At 35.9% G+C, this 18,096-nt stretch overlaps 1 protein-coding gene across 1 annotated transcript in view; it reads left to right on the top strand.

The window, feature by feature from the left end:
- The window catches only part of FAM83B (family with sequence similarity 83 member B), a 69,302-nt gene extending 57,121 nt beyond the window's left edge, over positions 1–12,181 (top strand). Inside the window, exons 2-4 of the mRNA XM_004615790.2 lie at positions 3,162–3,326; positions 3,966–4,090; positions 9,886–12,181. Of these exons, the coding sequence (XP_004615847.2) occupies positions 3,162–3,326; positions 3,966–4,090; positions 9,886–12,181 (2,586 nt within the window). The remainder of the gene's footprint in view (positions 1–3,161; positions 3,327–3,965; positions 4,091–9,885) is intronic.
- Positions 12,182–18,096: the final 5,915 nt, after the last annotated feature.

Below are 18,096 nucleotides of genomic sequence, written 5' to 3'. Positions count from 1 at the left end.
TTGATGTTTTTTTATTCAAAATAATTAGCTTAATTAAAAAAAAACTATTAGTGCCAATCTGTTAGAGGCATATTTTTAAGAGTAATTTTGTAAAATATGTTTGTAATATGATAATTTTCTTTGTATCATGTTTGTATAATCATCATACCATTCCTTAATGTGTAGTAAATGCATTAATTAATCATGGATGTGATTGAATATTTTTCACATATTTAGTATTCATAGACTATTCATGAGACCTGGGGGAGATTGCTATCAATAGCTGCATCTTATTATTTCATTTAGTTTGGGACCACCCCTGGCTGTGTTCCGACCTTACTCTCTTGGCTATGAGTCCAGTTACCTCTCCTGGTGGGGCTAGGGACCCTCAGGAGTTTTGAGGTTCAAACCCAGTTGTCCACATGAAAGACACACACCCTACATACCACAGTATCACTCTGGCCTAGCATCTTTGAGTTTAAAAATAAACATCAAATTTGTTGAGTTCATTAGAGTAAAATTGTTTTTCCAAGAAAAAAATATGAAGTGAATTTCAAAGCTATTATGAAGAATGTCATCAACTTGTATAATTTATGAATTATATATCTGTATCTGAATTATATATCTGTATATGAATTATATGTCTGTATCATGCTAAAATACCTTATTGGAGTAAGTACAGTGATTTAATAAATTATGTATGACTCTGCTTACTGTTTAGCATTCCTAAGACACCACCCATTACTTTATCACATTACTTCCTTCTACATAATTCTAATTCATCGCATTCCATTTTATTTTTTAATAATTTTGTTTCTTGGTCTTTTCCCCTCTTTTTAATATCATTCCCATCTCAACTCCTAGCAATTTTAGTATACATGGTATAGATCCTTCTAAAGATACGTCCCTTCCCTTCTCCCATGATCTTGTCTTATACATGTCTCCATCTCTGACTGCCTTTCAAATTCATAGTTGAAATGTAACCACATAGCCTATAAAATTTAATTCATATATTCCCACCTGACTATTGCTTCTCATTTTACTTCTGGTTTACTTTCCATAGTATTAGTATCCAATATTCCTTTACTTATTTAATTTTAAACTTTGTGACATCGAAGGTTTTCAGATGTATAAAGCCTCTTATAGAACATGAAAGCATCAGTCAACCAGTTCAACGACTATCAGTTTGTTTCAATTTTGGTTATTCTATTATAATATTAGGTATATATTACAATGCAGTATATTGTCTATAACTACATACAGATTTTTTAAAATATATGCCGTCTTTTTATTACATTAAAATTCACATGAATTCTTAATACTGCTCCCCCACAAGATCTTAGACTTTACACCCCGACCTGTTTCACTGCTTTCTGATCCATGACCTGCTCTAGTCTCCTAATCCAGTTTAAATTCCATAGTGTATTGTTTCTATCTTACTTCACAGTACACTGAGATCTCAACTGTAATTATTTTTCTCACATTGTACCAAATCCATAACCAGAACTGCAGTCCCAGTTACATATAATTTTCCCTCTCATGACTTATCCCTGCTGCTGAACAAAGTTGGTAAATAAATGGCAACTTCAGTTCCCCCCTCATTTTGAATGTGTCTGTCCATTGCACTGTTAAGGCAGCCATCAGTCTGCTTATATTTTCAGAGCCTTTTCTACCAACTTTATGCCTGCTTATTGCCCCTTAGCCCGTGACTCTCATATGGCTTTTTATATGTAAATGTCTTTTCAATTGAAGACATTGCTTCCAGGTTCACCCGGAAAATGGGCAGATTCAGAAAAGAACATCCATCATGCCAGAACCGCAGCCAACCCTTCGGTAGCATCTCACCCTCATATTGTCCTCTGGGCTTGAAATTTTACTCGCTTTTACTGGTCTTTATTTTGTGTACTCTAATTGTTTTACCTTCTATTAGAGCTTATATTTTATCACGTCTAAAGATATTGTCTAGAAATTCCCTCCTTCCCTATACCACTTTCCGTCATCTTTTGTTTTATCAACTTTCTGTTATTATTTATATCAGCTTTCAGCAACCACAACAATAACAAAAATGCATCACATTACGGCTCAATTCATAGCTGCTGCTCCATTTCTTTGATTCTAATTGTAGTCAGTTTGTACGAAGGAGTTGCCTAACCTGGCTATTGCTAATATTTGCCCTATTGCTTCTTAAACCCATTCCAAATAATGTTCTTTACACTTCTCTTAAACTTCATTTTAGTTGTGTCAATTCATATATTATTAACTAACCTATTGGATTCTTTTTATTTCTTTCTATTTTTTTTTTTTTTTTTGCATTTTGGGTCACATCCGGCGAGGCCCAGGGGTTCCTCCTGTCTCTGCATTCAGGAATTACCCCTGGCAGTGCTCAGGGGACCATATGGGATGCTGGGAACGGAACCCAGGTCGGCCGCGTGCAAGGCAAACACCCTACCCACTGTGCTATCGCTCCAGAATCTAACCTCTTGGATTCTTAATACTACTGTTACTTCATTTAGCAGTAGGATAGTGACACTCATGAACATACCCATCTGTTTGCTATGTTGTTTTTACTTAGAATCGAACAAATTCTATCTTCTCTGTTTCCCGAGGCTCTTTTCTGTTACATCTTCTTGACCCTTAATGTTCTCTCCACTAAGTGCATCATTCTGGGACCAGAGAAATAGTACAGTGAGTAGGGCTTTTGTCTTGCATTCATCCAACATGGGTTTGATCCCCTTGATCCCCGACACCTCCTATGGTCCCCCAACCCCCACCAAGAGTGATCCTTGAGCAAAGAACCAAGAATGATCCCTGAGCACTGCCAGGTATGACTGGGTGTGGCCCCCAAACAAAAAATATGTATCATCCTATAGTGTTCTATACAACGTACCTGTTAATTATGTTGATCACTTATAGTCTCTTGCCCCACCAAATTTAACCTAGGTTCACTAAAGTCAAGGTTTAGATCCCCTTTTTTTTGTAATGGTGTGTGTGGTCAGTCTGTATAATAGTTGCATATGAATTATTGTTACAAATATGCACGAAATGATTGCATTATAGTTTTATCTTCTAATTTGGAAAACTTACATTTTATATTCTATTCATTTATTTTTTCTGTTGTTTCCCTGAAAATAAGCAACTTATTTGACTTACTGATAATTGTTTTATAATTTTCTCCTTAACAGGTCATTGCTTTGGCGATGGATATATTTACAGATATAGACATTTTCAAAGAACTGGTGGAATCATCAATTCGTGGCATATCTGTATACATTCTGCTTGATGAATACAACTTCCGTCATTTCTTAGCCATGACTGAGAAACAGGGTTGTCAGATTCAGCGGCTCAGGGTAAGAATATCATCTTTTCTATTTCTTAAGCACTTTGTGTGCCATGTTTATCACAATCAAAATGAGGTACTGTGAAGCTATCTCAAATAAAATAAAAATTGAACATATTCAAGGTAGTGAACGAATTGATCACAGAAAAGACTTTTTGTGCTTCTAGAATTTGGCTGGAAACACACATATCCCTACAAGTTGCATAATGTTCTTTTCTTGGTAGTGAAGTGCTCAGCCGCTGAATTAACTTTGCCTCAATTTTGTATGCCACAACATTAATAACTCTGAATTAAGTGAATCATTTAATTTTCTAAAATAAGGGTATATTTTTATTTTATGTTTTGGTCATCAATCCCTACAAACTGAAAATATTTATTTCAGAAAAAGCCTAAGAAATTTAGGAAATCACCCGGTATAAATATAGTAATAGTAATAACTGCTCTTGAAATTGTGTTAATACAAATACTTTAGCAACTATTTTCTTTGAATATTTCTTGATGATGTTTCAAATTTTCACTGTTTAAAATTTTAATTCTATGTGAGTTTTCAACTATACATTTTATCCAAATTTTTTATATGACATGTTTTACTTTTCATGATATCCCTTTTCTATCCATAATTTTTCCTTTATATTTGCTACAATTTTAGAATATTCGAGTACGGACAGTAAGAGGCCAAGATTATCTTTCAAAAACAGGATCAAAATTTCATGGAAAAATGGAACAGAAATTTTTGCTAATTGATTGTCAAAAAGTTATGTATGGTTCCTACAGGTAAGATCAATTTATTAACCTTCAGTATTTTCCAGTTATTTTTAAGCTTTAGCATAATATATTTTTGTCATATCTTCAAAATAAAAGAGGACACTTACATCTATGGAAACTTGAAAAACTGGATTTTAGTTCTGGGCTTTACAGAACATTAAGACTTTTGGGAATTAACCTAACTTCCTTAGACTTCAAGTTGCTCTCCCTAAAATGACTTTGACAGATATTGCAGATTCCATGCAGCTCTTTGATATAAAAAGTGCTTTTGCGCCCTATTAAAAGAGTAGTAAGTGGGTTATTCTTTCAAGCCTTGGTTCTCTCTTGAGCACATATTCTTTCTCTACCCTGAAGATGCCTATACCTCTCTTTCTAACCTCATGCTTTCTAAGTAAATTTTGTTTAATAAAATCTATCATGCTTCACTGTATTTTTAATTAAAAATATAAAGTGTGGAAGTAGCAACATATGTTCTTAAAAATAGTTCATCTCCTTGCAGAACTTATCAAATAGATTTTTCTTATTTTAATATATTTAGAATTTGAAAATTCTCACGAGCCACTGTAGTATCATTGAAAAAAATTGGCTCTGGCTATCATAGACTGGAGGCCAGAGAAATAGTATAGTGAGTGAGTCATTTGCTTCTCACAAGGCTGGTCCTAATTCCGTCCTCAGCACCCCTTAAATTCCCCGGAGTCTGCCATAAGTGTTTCCCGGAGCACAGGATCTGGATTAAGCCTTGAGCACTGCTGCATGTGTACCCCAAACAAACAAGCCAAGACAAAATAAAATTATAAAGAAATATCATGGGCACTAGACTCAACTGTTCAATTCAAAATTCTATTTTCCAGTATTTTTTTAATCTGCCACTAAAAAAATATTTTACCGTTCTGTGATTTGGTCCTTTCACAGTTTTTGTCCCTGTTCCTTATAACGGATTTACAAGCCAGTTGCTTTCATCTGCATTGGATCAATGATGATGCTGAAGTTTCAAACTTCAAGTTTATGCTTTAAGTTTCAGTTTTTAATAGCTTAGCTGAAGCCATACAACTAAGGGCCAGAGGCAGCCAACACCAGGCTGCCTCAAGAGAATCATCACTTCTAAGTTGACTTCCCTAGTGTTGTTATTGGTTGGCCTGGCATTCAGTTGGCTGGGCTACACAATGAGTCCATATTGGAAACTACTAACTGTAGCACTGTAGCACTGTCATCCCATTGTTCATCGACTTGCTCAAGTGAGAGCACCAGTAACATCTCCAGTGTGAGACTTGTTGTCACAGTTTTTGGCATATCAGATACACCATGGGTAGCTTGCCAGGCTTTGCCATGCGGTGGAATACTCTCGGTAGCTTGCTGGGCTCTCCCAGAGGGGATGGAAGAATCAAGCCCAGGTCAGCTGCATCCAAGGCAAACGCCCTACCTGCTGTGCTATCACTTCAGTCCACTACAGTAAACTGTTGTGAACTGCTAAGTGGTCAGAGCAGAGCAGCTTCATTACTAAAGACAGTGAGAAATAATTAGGAGAAGAATGAATATAATAGGATGATATAGGGTGAAAGTTTTGTCTCTTTCCTTCACATAAAAGTTTAAAAAAAAAGGTATCAGTGTTTTATGTGAATAGCTGTTGGCAGCTTCCTTACTTGGTTATACCTTAATTTGCCACATTGTAAATTGAAGATAATCATAGAACCCACTTTGTGTCATTGTGGGAATAAAATGAGTTAATGCATCCTAAACTCTTAATGTTAGTTATGGTTTTGAACTTGTTTTAAAATTTTAACTGTTATTTTCTACTAATTTTCCCTTTATTTGAAAACGCTGTTTGAAATTCAAAAGGAAAACCTGTTAAAAGTAGAAATTACAACTAGTTCTTGAAATTAATGAGTCTTTTAAAAATACTCATTAAAAGTATATGCATTTGTTCAGAACCACTTGCTTTAGAGGGTTTTTAATTGAAATTTTAATTAAAATTGGGTGTTTAGTTGACTTACAGAATGGAGTACATTAGTTAATCTCATCATAATTGATGCTATCTTTATAATATGATTTTATTTTTAGGATTATCTTCATTGGTAAATTCATCTCAATTTGCTACCACTAGGTATCAATAGGGACTATATGTTGAGATGAATGACTTAATGTTTGGAAAACAACAACAAAACTCTTTTTATATTTAGATTATAAACTAGTGGTAACATTTAAGTTAATATTTGTGGGAGTTAATAACGAATGTATATGAACACATTGTCACTGTCATCCCGTTGCTCATCGATTTGTTCGAGCAGGCACCAGTAACGTCTCTCGATTATGATATTTATTTTTTACTATTTTTGGCATATCCAATATGCCACAGGTAGCTTGCCAGTCTCTGCTGTTCGGTCGCGATACTCTCGGTAGCTTGCCGGGCTCTCCAAGAGGGGCAGAGGAATCGAACATGGGTTGGCCGTGTGAAAGGTGAACACCCTACCGCTGTGCTATTGCTCCAGCCCATGAACACATTACACATTATAAAAATGTATCAATATATGATCATTAATGAAATCTACTAACAGTTACTTTTTGTCAGTTTTAAATACACTATTTTTTTAAAAGAAGAATTAATGGTTATTAGGCATTTGTGGGGTTTTTTTAATTATCATGGGCCTTTGCTATTACTAGCAAATGTAATTGGATCTGGTAATTATAAGCCAGTTTTCATAGAATTTGGATAAAATTTTTCTTACGTTTGGTTGAAAAAAAGCCTCGTATGCTCATATTATAGCACTGCCATTGATCTTCCTAAAATTCAAAATACCTCCTTAATTCAGTTCTTTACCATACAATGTCTTCACACTTTAATTCTTCATCATTTCCCCAAAGAGTTGGTCAGGCAGTATGTCTGGCTCAGCATCCTCACGAGCAGGAACACACAAGGGATCTACACCAGCCCCATCATGATGGTGCCCATGCATCAGGACAGACTTTTGAATCAACATGTGCAACTTGTCTCCTGAACTGGATGCTACCCTCATTTGAAATTACCACACAAATAACTGGAGTACATGTAGTAAGGTCCACAAGTTGGCTGGGACTTTGCACATTTTTTCTTTACTACAAGTATATTTTGTCTTTTCACTTTGATCTCTTTTTTTACATCTAAGATTTTCAGTTTTATAAGCCATCTTCTAAACTTTTCTTACTTTAAATGTCTATTCATCTTTGCCCTGTGTTAATATTTAAGAATGAAGGAATATTTAAAATAAAATGAAAATTATGTGTGAAATGCTTATCAACTACTGAATGTACAGGGGCATGATTGGGTGAGGTTCTTACAGTTTTCCATCAGATTTCTAAATGATAGCATAAACAGCTTTTTTTTAACTGGAGCCCCTCAGCATCTTCAAAGACGAATCTCTGAATTGAATATATTAAATTGAAAGTCTTTCTGTTACCTAGAATTATATTACATTATTTTCTGTTTTACCAAAGCAAAGAACCTCTTCCAATTGCCACCCATTTGACTAGCGTCATTTTCTTCTCAGCATCCTATGTCATAAAAAGTAAATGTGTTTGTTCCATCACATGATGGAATAATTTGGCAGTTATTTTTATTTCATACCTTTGTGTATATTTTTATGACATGCATAACTTTTATTTTGTCTTGTTACTGGTTCAGCATTTTCACAAAATAATGTAGTTTCTGTGCTGGTTTTGGCTACTTTTACCTCATTCTAACTACTTTATCCATAGTAAATTTAGTCCCTTATTTTTTCATGTCTGCATTACAAATAGCTAATAAGAAAAAAGGCAAAAGTATTTTTTATTATGATGTATTTAAATTTGGAAATAAGTCTTACCTAATAAAATGCTGGGCTTTGATTTTAAGGTTTCACCCACTAGTTCCTCTAATTCAACCAACTATACTTTGTTGAACTAAACCGTGGTCATTACTCTTTCCTTCATTGTCTCTGTTTCTTATTTCACACAAGTTGTGCTTCCACACCTTTTTAGGTATGAACTTCTGAATAGGTGTGGTCAAAACTTTGATAAACTTTTCTTATATTTGATAACTGACTATTCTTTTATTTTGTATCTATAACCTATTTTATTTTAATATCTTCAGTTGAATTGAACTTTTTTTAATGACTTACTTTTGTTACATTTCTTTAATTCATCCGGGTCTTCCACAAATGTGCATATAAAGAGAACCAATTAAATATCCTTCTCACAGCAAACATATTAGTGAAACTTGCACCTGTTAATATACCAAGAGTAGCACACTACATTTGATGGGGTTTAAAGTAGAAGGCAACCAATATTATGGGGAAATATGTTTATTAAGATATATATATGTGGGGCTGGAGCGATAGCACAGCGGGTAGGGCATTTGCCTTGTACTCAGCAGACCTGGGTTCGATTCCCAGCATCCCATATGGTCCCCTGAGCACCGCCAGGAGTAATTCCTGAGTGCAGAGCCAGGAGTAACCCCTGTGCATCGAAAACAAAAACAAAAAAACAAGATATATAAATATATATATATATACACACAAGTTTTAACCTTTAACAACATATTAGTAATCTCTTATAGAAGGCTTAATGGCTCCTGGGTGAAATACAAGAATCTTCACACAGTTTCCTCTAAGAAACCATTTTTTTTTAGTCCCTCCTGGCAATGCACAGGGGTTACTCTTGGCTCTGCATTCAGAAATTACCCCTGGCGGTGCTAAGGGGACCATATGGGATGCTGGGAATCGAACCTGGGTCGGCCGCGTGCAAGACAAACGCCCTACCCGCTGTGCTATTACTTCAGCCCCTAAGAAACCATTTTTGAATCATTTTTAGCAGATCATTCATAACAAGCAATACAGAATTAAAAAATTTCACCTAGCATAGTATCAGTATACTTGTTACATAATGATGTTTAAAGAATTTATACATTTTAAACTTTACTGTGCACATTCTTTTACCATTTTTTATCTGCCTTTGCTACTGTCTTTATAGAAAATGGTCCTACATATCTGTTTCATTTTCATTCTGTATTAACCCCCATGTATCATTTACTTTATTGATTACATACTACATTAATAATTTATTTATAGCTCAGTGACTATTTTATCAATTTTTTTATTTTAAATACCAGATTTTTAATTTGTTAAATTATTAAGAAATTCCAATATAAATTTTACCTCAAATATTGAGAAAGGGGGAAGGAGAGATAATATAGGGGATAAGGCACTTGCCTTGCATACAGCCAACCCCAGCTCAACACCTGCACTATAATACTTGCCTGTCTTACATTAGAGCATGTCAGTTCTATAGGAATTCTTTTAGCTGTTTTGTACATGTTCTCATTTTTTATATGCAAAATGAAAATCCAAACTTATGTAGCTGGTTAACGCATAAGAAACTAGTCTCCCAACTTTCTCAGCTGCTGACTTTGCAAAAACTTCTTGGATGTAGTATGTGATAAATAATGTCATTTTTAACTCCATAAAATGTGGTAAGGGGGATGCAGAATGCACAAATGTCTTTTGTTTAAACATCTGGAACAATATAAGCAATTATGGCTAGTTTTAAGGCCAGAACTTGAATCCCTTTAATAGATGTTTCTCTCTACTCCCATCTACAAAAAAAAAAAAATGGATGGGAGTGAAGACACATGCATTACAAGGACATAATGACTTAAGATGATCTAAATTATGGTAGCAAAGGAAACCAAGTCAAAATACTCTTGTTGGCATGCAAAGAGATGTTTTCTTAGTAGAACTATTATTATTGTTTTAACTTTTCTAAACTGAAATTCTTTACTTTTCATTTTTTTTCAGCTATATGTGGTCATTTGAAAAAGTCCACCTGAGCATGGTTCAGATAATCACAGGACAACTTGTTGAATCCTTTGATGAAGAATTTAGAACTCTCTATGCCAGGTCCTGTGTTCCCAGCTCATTCGTCCAAGAAGAATCAGTCAGAGTGAAGCGTGGCAAAGCTCTCTGGGAGAACGGCAGTCACCAGCGATCAGTTTCTTCACTTGCTTCTGTTTCCAGCCAAAGAAATCATTTTGGTAGACAAGATCCCATTCACAAACTAGATGCAAGCTACTTCCAAAACAGAGGCATGTATGCCCGAAATGAACATGACAAATATGGCATAAGAAACCATGGCTATAAACCACATTTTGTTCCAAACATGAATGGTCCAAATGCTGTCCGTCAGTATCAACCCAGTCAGATTAGTGAAAACTGGAAGAGGCACAGCTATGCCGGGGAACCGTCGGAAACGGCTCCTTACCTGATGCTTAACAGAGCGATGAATCGAAACATGAATCCTGCCAGTAACTGGAAAAGGTCCACCGAGAGCCTCAGTGTGGCGTCCTCCTCCAGGGGAGGCTACATCAGCCAGCAGAACGCTCCTTCCCAGAGCTTTGCCGATCGGCTTGCACAGAGAAAAACACCAAATCTTGGAGACAGGAATTCAAATATGCGGAGGTCTTTTCACGGGACAGATAACCACATCCGTCTTCTGCAACAGCGAATGCCAACCCTTGAGCATACCACTAAATCGTTCCTGCGTAACTGGAGAATTGAATCCTACTTAAATGATCAGTCAGAGTCAGCAGCTGAGTCCAATGGCTCTGCTCTGGGGGACCGGCTGGAGGGCTATGATTGTCCTGAGAACTTGAAAGCCAGCGCCCTTTATAATCATTCCCGGCTGCGTTCCTCTTTTATGTTTAAACCAACTTTACCTGAGCAGCAGGAAGTTAACAGTTGCACAACTGGATCCTCAAATTCAACCGTCATTGGTTCCCAGGGAAGTGACACACCAAAAGAGGTCCCAGATACCACGACAACTGTACGTTTGACAGACAAACCCTTGCAAGAATCAGTCCCCAAACCCCCGCTGCAGTCAGAGGCACCAAAATCTCACACTTTGCAGGTTCCTGAAAACCACTCAACAGTCTCTAACCAAACTACAAATGGCCAGGCAGAGGCAAACCTCTACTTATACACTACCTTGTGTGGGAATAAGGAGTCAGCAAACGCAAGGGCTCAACACAATGAGAATCTGCTCAAAAGGAGAAGTTTCCCATTCTTTGAACATGCAAAAGGCAATTTTGATCACGGAAATAATAAGCATCATGTCTATAGTACCCTCACCCGGAATCGGGTTCGACAGCCGGAAAAACCCAAAGAGGATTTGCTGAAGAGCTCTAAGAGCATGCACAACGTGGCCCAGGGCATGGGGGAGGAGGGGCTGGCTGTGGGGAGGGAGCCCCCAAACACCACCACCGTCAAATCCATCTCCATGGCTGCTTTGCTTGACGTGAATAGAGAGGAACCTAACAAAGAACTGACCTCCAAGAAAGAAGGAAAGGGTTCGCCAAGTTTTCTGAAAAAGGGATCTCAGAAGTTAAGATCATTTCTCAGCCTTTCTCCAGATAAGAAAGATAATCTGTCAAAAAATAAAGGATCTGCTTTTTACAAAATGTGCAGTAGTTCTGACACTTTAGTTTCTGAGGCCGAAGATAATCAGAAACTAAAAAAGTCCGAACCCAAAGTCGATTCATCTCCAAGAAGAAAGCGTTCTTCTTCATCGAACTCCCAAGGCAGCATCCACAAGAGTAAGGAAGATGTCGTGGTAAACTCCTCTCCGGGGAGGAATTCTCCATCTGATGAGTGTAATAAAAAAATACCCTCTCCAGGCCCAGTTGAACGCAAGTTCTTGGAAAGGGCAGGAGATGCCAGTGCCCCAAGATTTAACACGGAACAGATTCAGTACCAGGATTCGAAGGAGATGAATGCAGCGATGGCTCCTCAAAGAAAACCAGCTGCTCCCAGAACAAAGCCTAACGAGATTCTCAGAACTCACTCCATTGATCGGCGTGTTTACAGTCGCTTTGAGCCATTTTGTAAGATTGAGAGCTCACTTCCACCAACAAGCAACATGGCAAATAGTGGTATACACCGCCCAGAAATGAAATCCACAACTATGGGCAATAGTTATGGCAGATCCAGCCCACTGCTTAATTATAACACTGGTGTTTATCACTCATACCAGCCAAGTGCAGGTAAATTTCGTGGGTTTGTGCAGAAGTTTGAAAACTTCCTACACAAAAATAAGTGAAATTCTGTAATTTCAAGAAGATAGTATAGTCCAAATGAATGTGACTATAAATACTGGTCCAAAGAAGCACAGTGTGCTGTTTTTGTAACTTGCCAATTAATTCCTGTCGGTGCGAAATATGAGGTATGATGTATATTTCACCAGCATACTAATGTACAGTAAAGTTGTTCCATGTAACCAAGTTAGGTATATTGTATTATTCTATAGGTAAAATATCTATAAAACCAGGGTTTTTTTTTTAAAGTGGCAGTGGTAAAAGAAACAGACTTAAATTGTTTTCTACAGACTGAGGATCTTAAATGTTATGTGTAAAGTAGCAAGGAGATGGTGCATAGATTTTTAACCATTTATTTTAAAGTCTTTAAGCAAAGAAAGAAAAAAGAAAACAGGATCACAGAGTTATCAGTGACCTTTTTATAACATCTTTATGAGGTTTTTATATCTCCAGATTATGATAAAATTTAAATCTTTTTTGTTTTTAATAAGCTTAATTTTATAGGATAACTTGTATTTTACTTATGTTATATTTTCTGTATAGAACTGGTTGGGCAGTTATGGAACAAATTAAGCTACATGGTATTTTTAAAAATTTTACCTGAGCTGTTTGTAAAGACAGCATAAAGCACACTGTACATCCTTAGGATTTATTTTCCTAATCCATGGAAAGAGCCCTAGTCTCACTTCCTTCCAATCTTCCCAGAGAGCTTGACTTGCACACATTTGTCAGCTGCTGATCTTTACATCATTCCTTCAAACTGGATGTCAGCAGGAATTTGGGCATTTTAGGGTTTTGCTCTTCTTTTCTCTATATAATGAAGCTTTTAGAATGATAAGCTTCTGCAGACACTGATATTAGCATGACACAGTAGTATGACATATGATATTAGTATGGTATAACATGACATGATATAATTATGACAGTGCTTTCAGTGTCTTACTTTCAGACATTGTCTTTGCTCTGTTTTTAAGCTGTTCCAAATGCAGTACAACTATGGGAATTTCCATAAGAATGCCATCATGAAACTGGCAATAGAAAAGGAAAAAATAAGTTCATTATAATCTGCTTCTGTGCTATAGAAAGTTGTTCATTATATTTGGAGCTGGGCAAGGAGTGGAGCTCAATGTCAAATGCATTTTCCTATTAAATATCCAGAATAACTCTGTGAGTTAAGCCTTTTTTGTGGTTTGTCATCCTTGTTGTTAGAAAGATTCACTTCTGTAATTCTACACCATCACCCTTTACCCAATTACCAAAGGCAGAACTCACAAATGAACAGACTAGGTCGACTCTATCTCTTCCATCTCTGTTAGTATCAGATGGGACATTTGTTAGAGTAAGGGGAACTATGGGCCAGTTTCATTAGACATTACGAAAATTGAAAGCCCTGAAATCTAGAGCAACCTAGCAATAAAGCAGAAATTACACAAAGGCTAGTTTTAATCACGTTCAATTACTGAGAAAAGTCTGTTGCTTTTTATACAGCAAAGACATCATATCTGGAAACATTATTTTTTGTAGAATTCCTTGCCTGGAGGGGATAGAAAATACCTTACTTAATCTCTTTGAGACTGTAGATGAGGCTTTCATCACAGCAGATATATTTTATGCCATTCAACTTTTTTTCTACATTAATTTTTCTTTTATTTTTTCCTCCTCTAGAAATACCCGCATGCCAGAATCTATACATTGTAACTGTCTGGTTGATATGGCTAACCATCACTCAGGGGTAAAGACAATTAAACATACACTTAACCCTCTGAAATTGTTTCCTCAGAGTTGTCAGTTTGAAAAAGCCTCTTCCAGACATCTTGGATATAATTACTTCAAACAGTAGCTTTTATTTTTCTCCTCATAAAAATACTGGTGGAAAGGTAGTGAAACAGAGTGCTTTCATATTCGAGTTTTGTAATGCAATTTTTATTCGACCTAGTAGATTAATTTGAAAAAAGAAACTCAAGGAAGGAGTCATTTCAAAGTAAGTTATAGCAAATAGCTCTAGAATACCTTGCATGACTGTGTTCTGAACATACAAATAACTAATAATGATTGGGATTGGGAATGATGCTTTTTCCTAGTGAAGTTTGGGTAGGCAGCCTATACTTGTGGAACAAACGGTCTTGTTCAGTCATATTAATACCAATATTATCAAGATAGACAAGGAAAATGGTTGAATCTGGCTGTATTTAAATGTATTCTTGAATACATTTAAATGTATCCACTTATTAAATTACTATTCCAAAGATGTTTGTCTTCCATATACATATTCAATTTAAATGTGCTTATGGCTAAGGCATATAATGTAAAATCATTGTTTCATATTTACTATGTTATTACCTATGTGATTCTGTTTAAACAACAAAAAAAAAACCATTCATAATATAGTTTGGTTCTAGAATATTTTTTAAGAGAGGGTAAAAATTATAAACCAGAAATTAGTAATATATACAATATTGATAAAGAGGTAGTCTTCCAAATTTACTTTTGTTTAAAGATTTAATAAATATTAAATAATTTTATATAAACATCAATATAGTATAAGTTTATTTTTTATCATTATGTTCTCAGTTTCCAATTGAAGTTCATGCTTTTACTTTGTGGTTATAAAAATCTGCTTTTTTACACTTTTTAAATTTGTCTTCATGAACTTTGAAACAGTCTTTAACACATTGTTTAAAATTTTATTTATTTTTTATTTCAATTTATTATTTTTTTAGATTATTTTATTGAAACACTGTGAGATAAACTCTTATGAAGCTGTTCCTGATTTGTTTCAGCCATACAGTGTACCAACATCCATCCATCCGCCAGTGTACGGTTCCCAGCACCAGTGTTTCCAGGTTTCCTCCCATCACCCCCCCAACCCCCTTCAGCCTGCCACTATGGCAGGGACGCGTTCCCCTCTCTCTCTCTCTCTCTCTCTCTCTCTCTCTCTCTCTCTCTCTCTCTCTCTCTCTCTCTCTCTCTCTCTCTCTTTCTCTCTCTCCCTCTCTCTCACACCCTCATTCTCTCTCTGTGTGTGTCTGTGTGTCTGTCGGTCTGTCTGTCTCTCTCTCTCTCTCTCTCTCTTCTCTCTCTCTCTCTCTGTCTCTCTCTCCCTCTCCCTCCCTCCCTCCCCCTTCCTTCCTTCCTCCCCGCTTGCTTTTTAGGGCATTGTGGTTTGCAATACAGATACTGAAAGGTTGACAGGTATTTTCCTTTACCTACTTTTAAGACTCAGTTCTTGTCCAGTGTGGTCATTCCCAGCTATTATTGTCATACTGATCCCTTCTTTATTTTACCTGCCCTCCACCCACACACACTTGTGATTGATTCCAATCGTTGACCCATCCTCCTTGTCCCTGTTTTCCTTGGCCATGGATATTAGTCTTCTATTATAGTTCTATACCACAAATGAGTGCAGTCATTCTATATCTGTCCATCTCCTTCTCACTCTTCACTCAGCATGCTACTCTTAACACATTTGATTGTAACCAATATTTTTATTTCATATGCTTTATTCATATTTGATGTCCATTAGCAATCTATTCCCTTAAACAACATTACATACACTCCGTCTTTTCTTTTGTGCTAGAATACATTAGAGTTTGTTTGTTTGCTTTTCCCCAGTCATTTTATACCTAGGAATGGTGATTCCTGTGCATCATTGTTCCAACACCACACCCATCACCAGAGGACCCAGTTCCCTCTCCCTGGGTCCCAAAGACTCCTATTCTCCCTCCATGCCCTCAAAAAACTAGAATATAGCAATTATTTTAAGCAATTTATGATTTTGAAAAATAAAAATTTTATTTATTTAATAAAATTTTATTTTGAAATCCATTTCTTCAAATTTGGTGGTTGACTTTTGTATAACTTTGTAGCGTTTGCTTTAAGTTAAAAGGCCTGTTTCTATTAGATGGAGTGGTGGCATTAAGTAAATTGGTGTCTGAAAGTAGTTGAATAAAACGCGAAAGGAATTTTTTAAGGGAAAATATCATGCCCTTTATGTAACAGGTTATGATGCAGCTGAAATTCTGTGTAGTTGAAATGAAAGAGTGTCCTTTAAAAGACAAATGTACATTTTAAATAGTTAAGTATGATTTTGTAAAATGTGTAAAACCAAATTTATATTTTTTTACATTTACTGTAAATGCTGATGTTTAAGGAAAACCTAGTTCAATGGAAAATAGATAAAATGTTGCTTTTGTGGAAATGAGCCCAGTTGAATAAATTTAGTTGATTATAGAGGGTTAAAAAATATCCGGAGGTAACTGAAGTAGAGAAAAATAGGACAGTGAAAAGGATTGGCTTGTGTCCTAGCTAGGGAGATGAGTCGTATACGGTGGAAGAGCTTCAGCCTAGAGCAGTGAAGAACCGGAGAGCTATACCAAGGAGAATCCTCCTGAATTAAAGATAAGTATAGCATGTGTGGTGAACATGTCATGCATGTTCTCACAATCTGGCACTTTTACTTAAAACATACTGGGGAACTACTTGGCTTAAATATGACATTCATGGACTTACTTCACAAATCACTCCACTATTTCTCTTTCATGGAAAAAAATATGTAGGGAGAAACAACCCCCAAATTTAAACAACTAGTTTTATTTGGGGGCACATCCTTATATTAGTACATTTGTTTCTAAGTTCCTAGCAATAGAATAAAAATTTCAGTATTTTTTTTTCTGGTCACAATAATTAGGTAGATTTCACTAGATTTAGAAGAATACATTTAGAAGAAAGTTATTTCACTTTGTGTCATTTTTAATTTTTTGACGTTTTTGAATCTACCAAATTTTGTTTTGATCCCTAATATTCAAAAGTATGTACTAAATTAAAATAAGCATTTTTAGTTCATTAGGATTCTGAGGTTTATGGAGCCTAAAGTACTTAATATTTGATATTTGAGTTCTCATTTTTACTCCCTAACTTGAATATGTTTCTTGTTAAAGGAAGAAGAAAATTTGGTTACATATTTTGCTACTTAAAGTATAAAAATACTTTTTGAGTTTAGCAAAATATTTTTAAAGGAAATATAAGATCCAGAATTAGAAGTACTATTTTATTCTTTCTCAGTACTTGGCACAAGGGAGTAACTCTAAGTGTTAATCTCCAGTGGGGGGAAAAATTGCCCTTTTTGGCATATTTAATCAAGATAATGTGAGGCATTGTTTTTAAATAAAATTAGACTGAAATAGAAGAACTGAGAGCAGATGAAAGCTAAATATTCTGACAAGCCACTTTTGACACAACTTTATAATTGTTTTCCTTCATATTAGAGAAGATAATATTTTGTATTTCACAGAAGTGTTATTTAAGACCTGTAATTTGAGTCCCTTTGGCGTCTGGGTGTAGAATTGGTGTGGGGGGGGGGGCATGATGAAGGGAGAGGAAGTAGGGCATAAAGCCATAAAGTCAACATTAGCACAATAGGATTATCATCTATCTGGCATTTCAATGTTAAACTGAAATTCTTAGTAGCTCTCTCCAGTGAGTCCAAAGTTTGACAAAAAGTTTGATATCCAGATGCTGAGAATTAAACTTTAAGCATGTAAGAATAAAATACATCTTAAAATGTCACCTGGCTTAAAATGTTTCCGTGTGAATTCCAAAGACTATAAAACTAGAGGTCAGAGATCGTCTGGAGTCGGCAGGTTTGGAGCAACGCAGGCAACATTTCTCCTTCTCCATCTTCTGAGCTCTGTCCCTGCACAGCCCAGCTCTGACACGAAAGGTTTGCATCAGTCACAATGACTATGGCTGGAGTTCTCAAAACAGTGGTTTAAGACATTGTGAGGTTAATTAACATTTAATGAATCTTATGAATGTCTTGGATTCTGGCAGACCAGCTATCACAAGAGCGACACAATTGTTCAATAGTGAAATGTGTGTTTAAAAAGTGCCAGCAGTTCAAATTATTGTATGCATGATTTAC

The sequence above is a fragment of the Sorex araneus genome, chromosome X (assembly GCF_027595985.1).
Source record: "Sorex araneus isolate mSorAra2 chromosome X, mSorAra2.pri, whole genome shotgun sequence".
NCBI classification, from domain to species: Eukaryota; Metazoa; Chordata; class Mammalia; order Eulipotyphla; family Soricidae; genus Sorex; species Sorex araneus.
The sequence above is the reverse complement of the archived record's forward strand: the minus strand, read 5'-3'. Positions and strand labels throughout refer to the sequence as shown.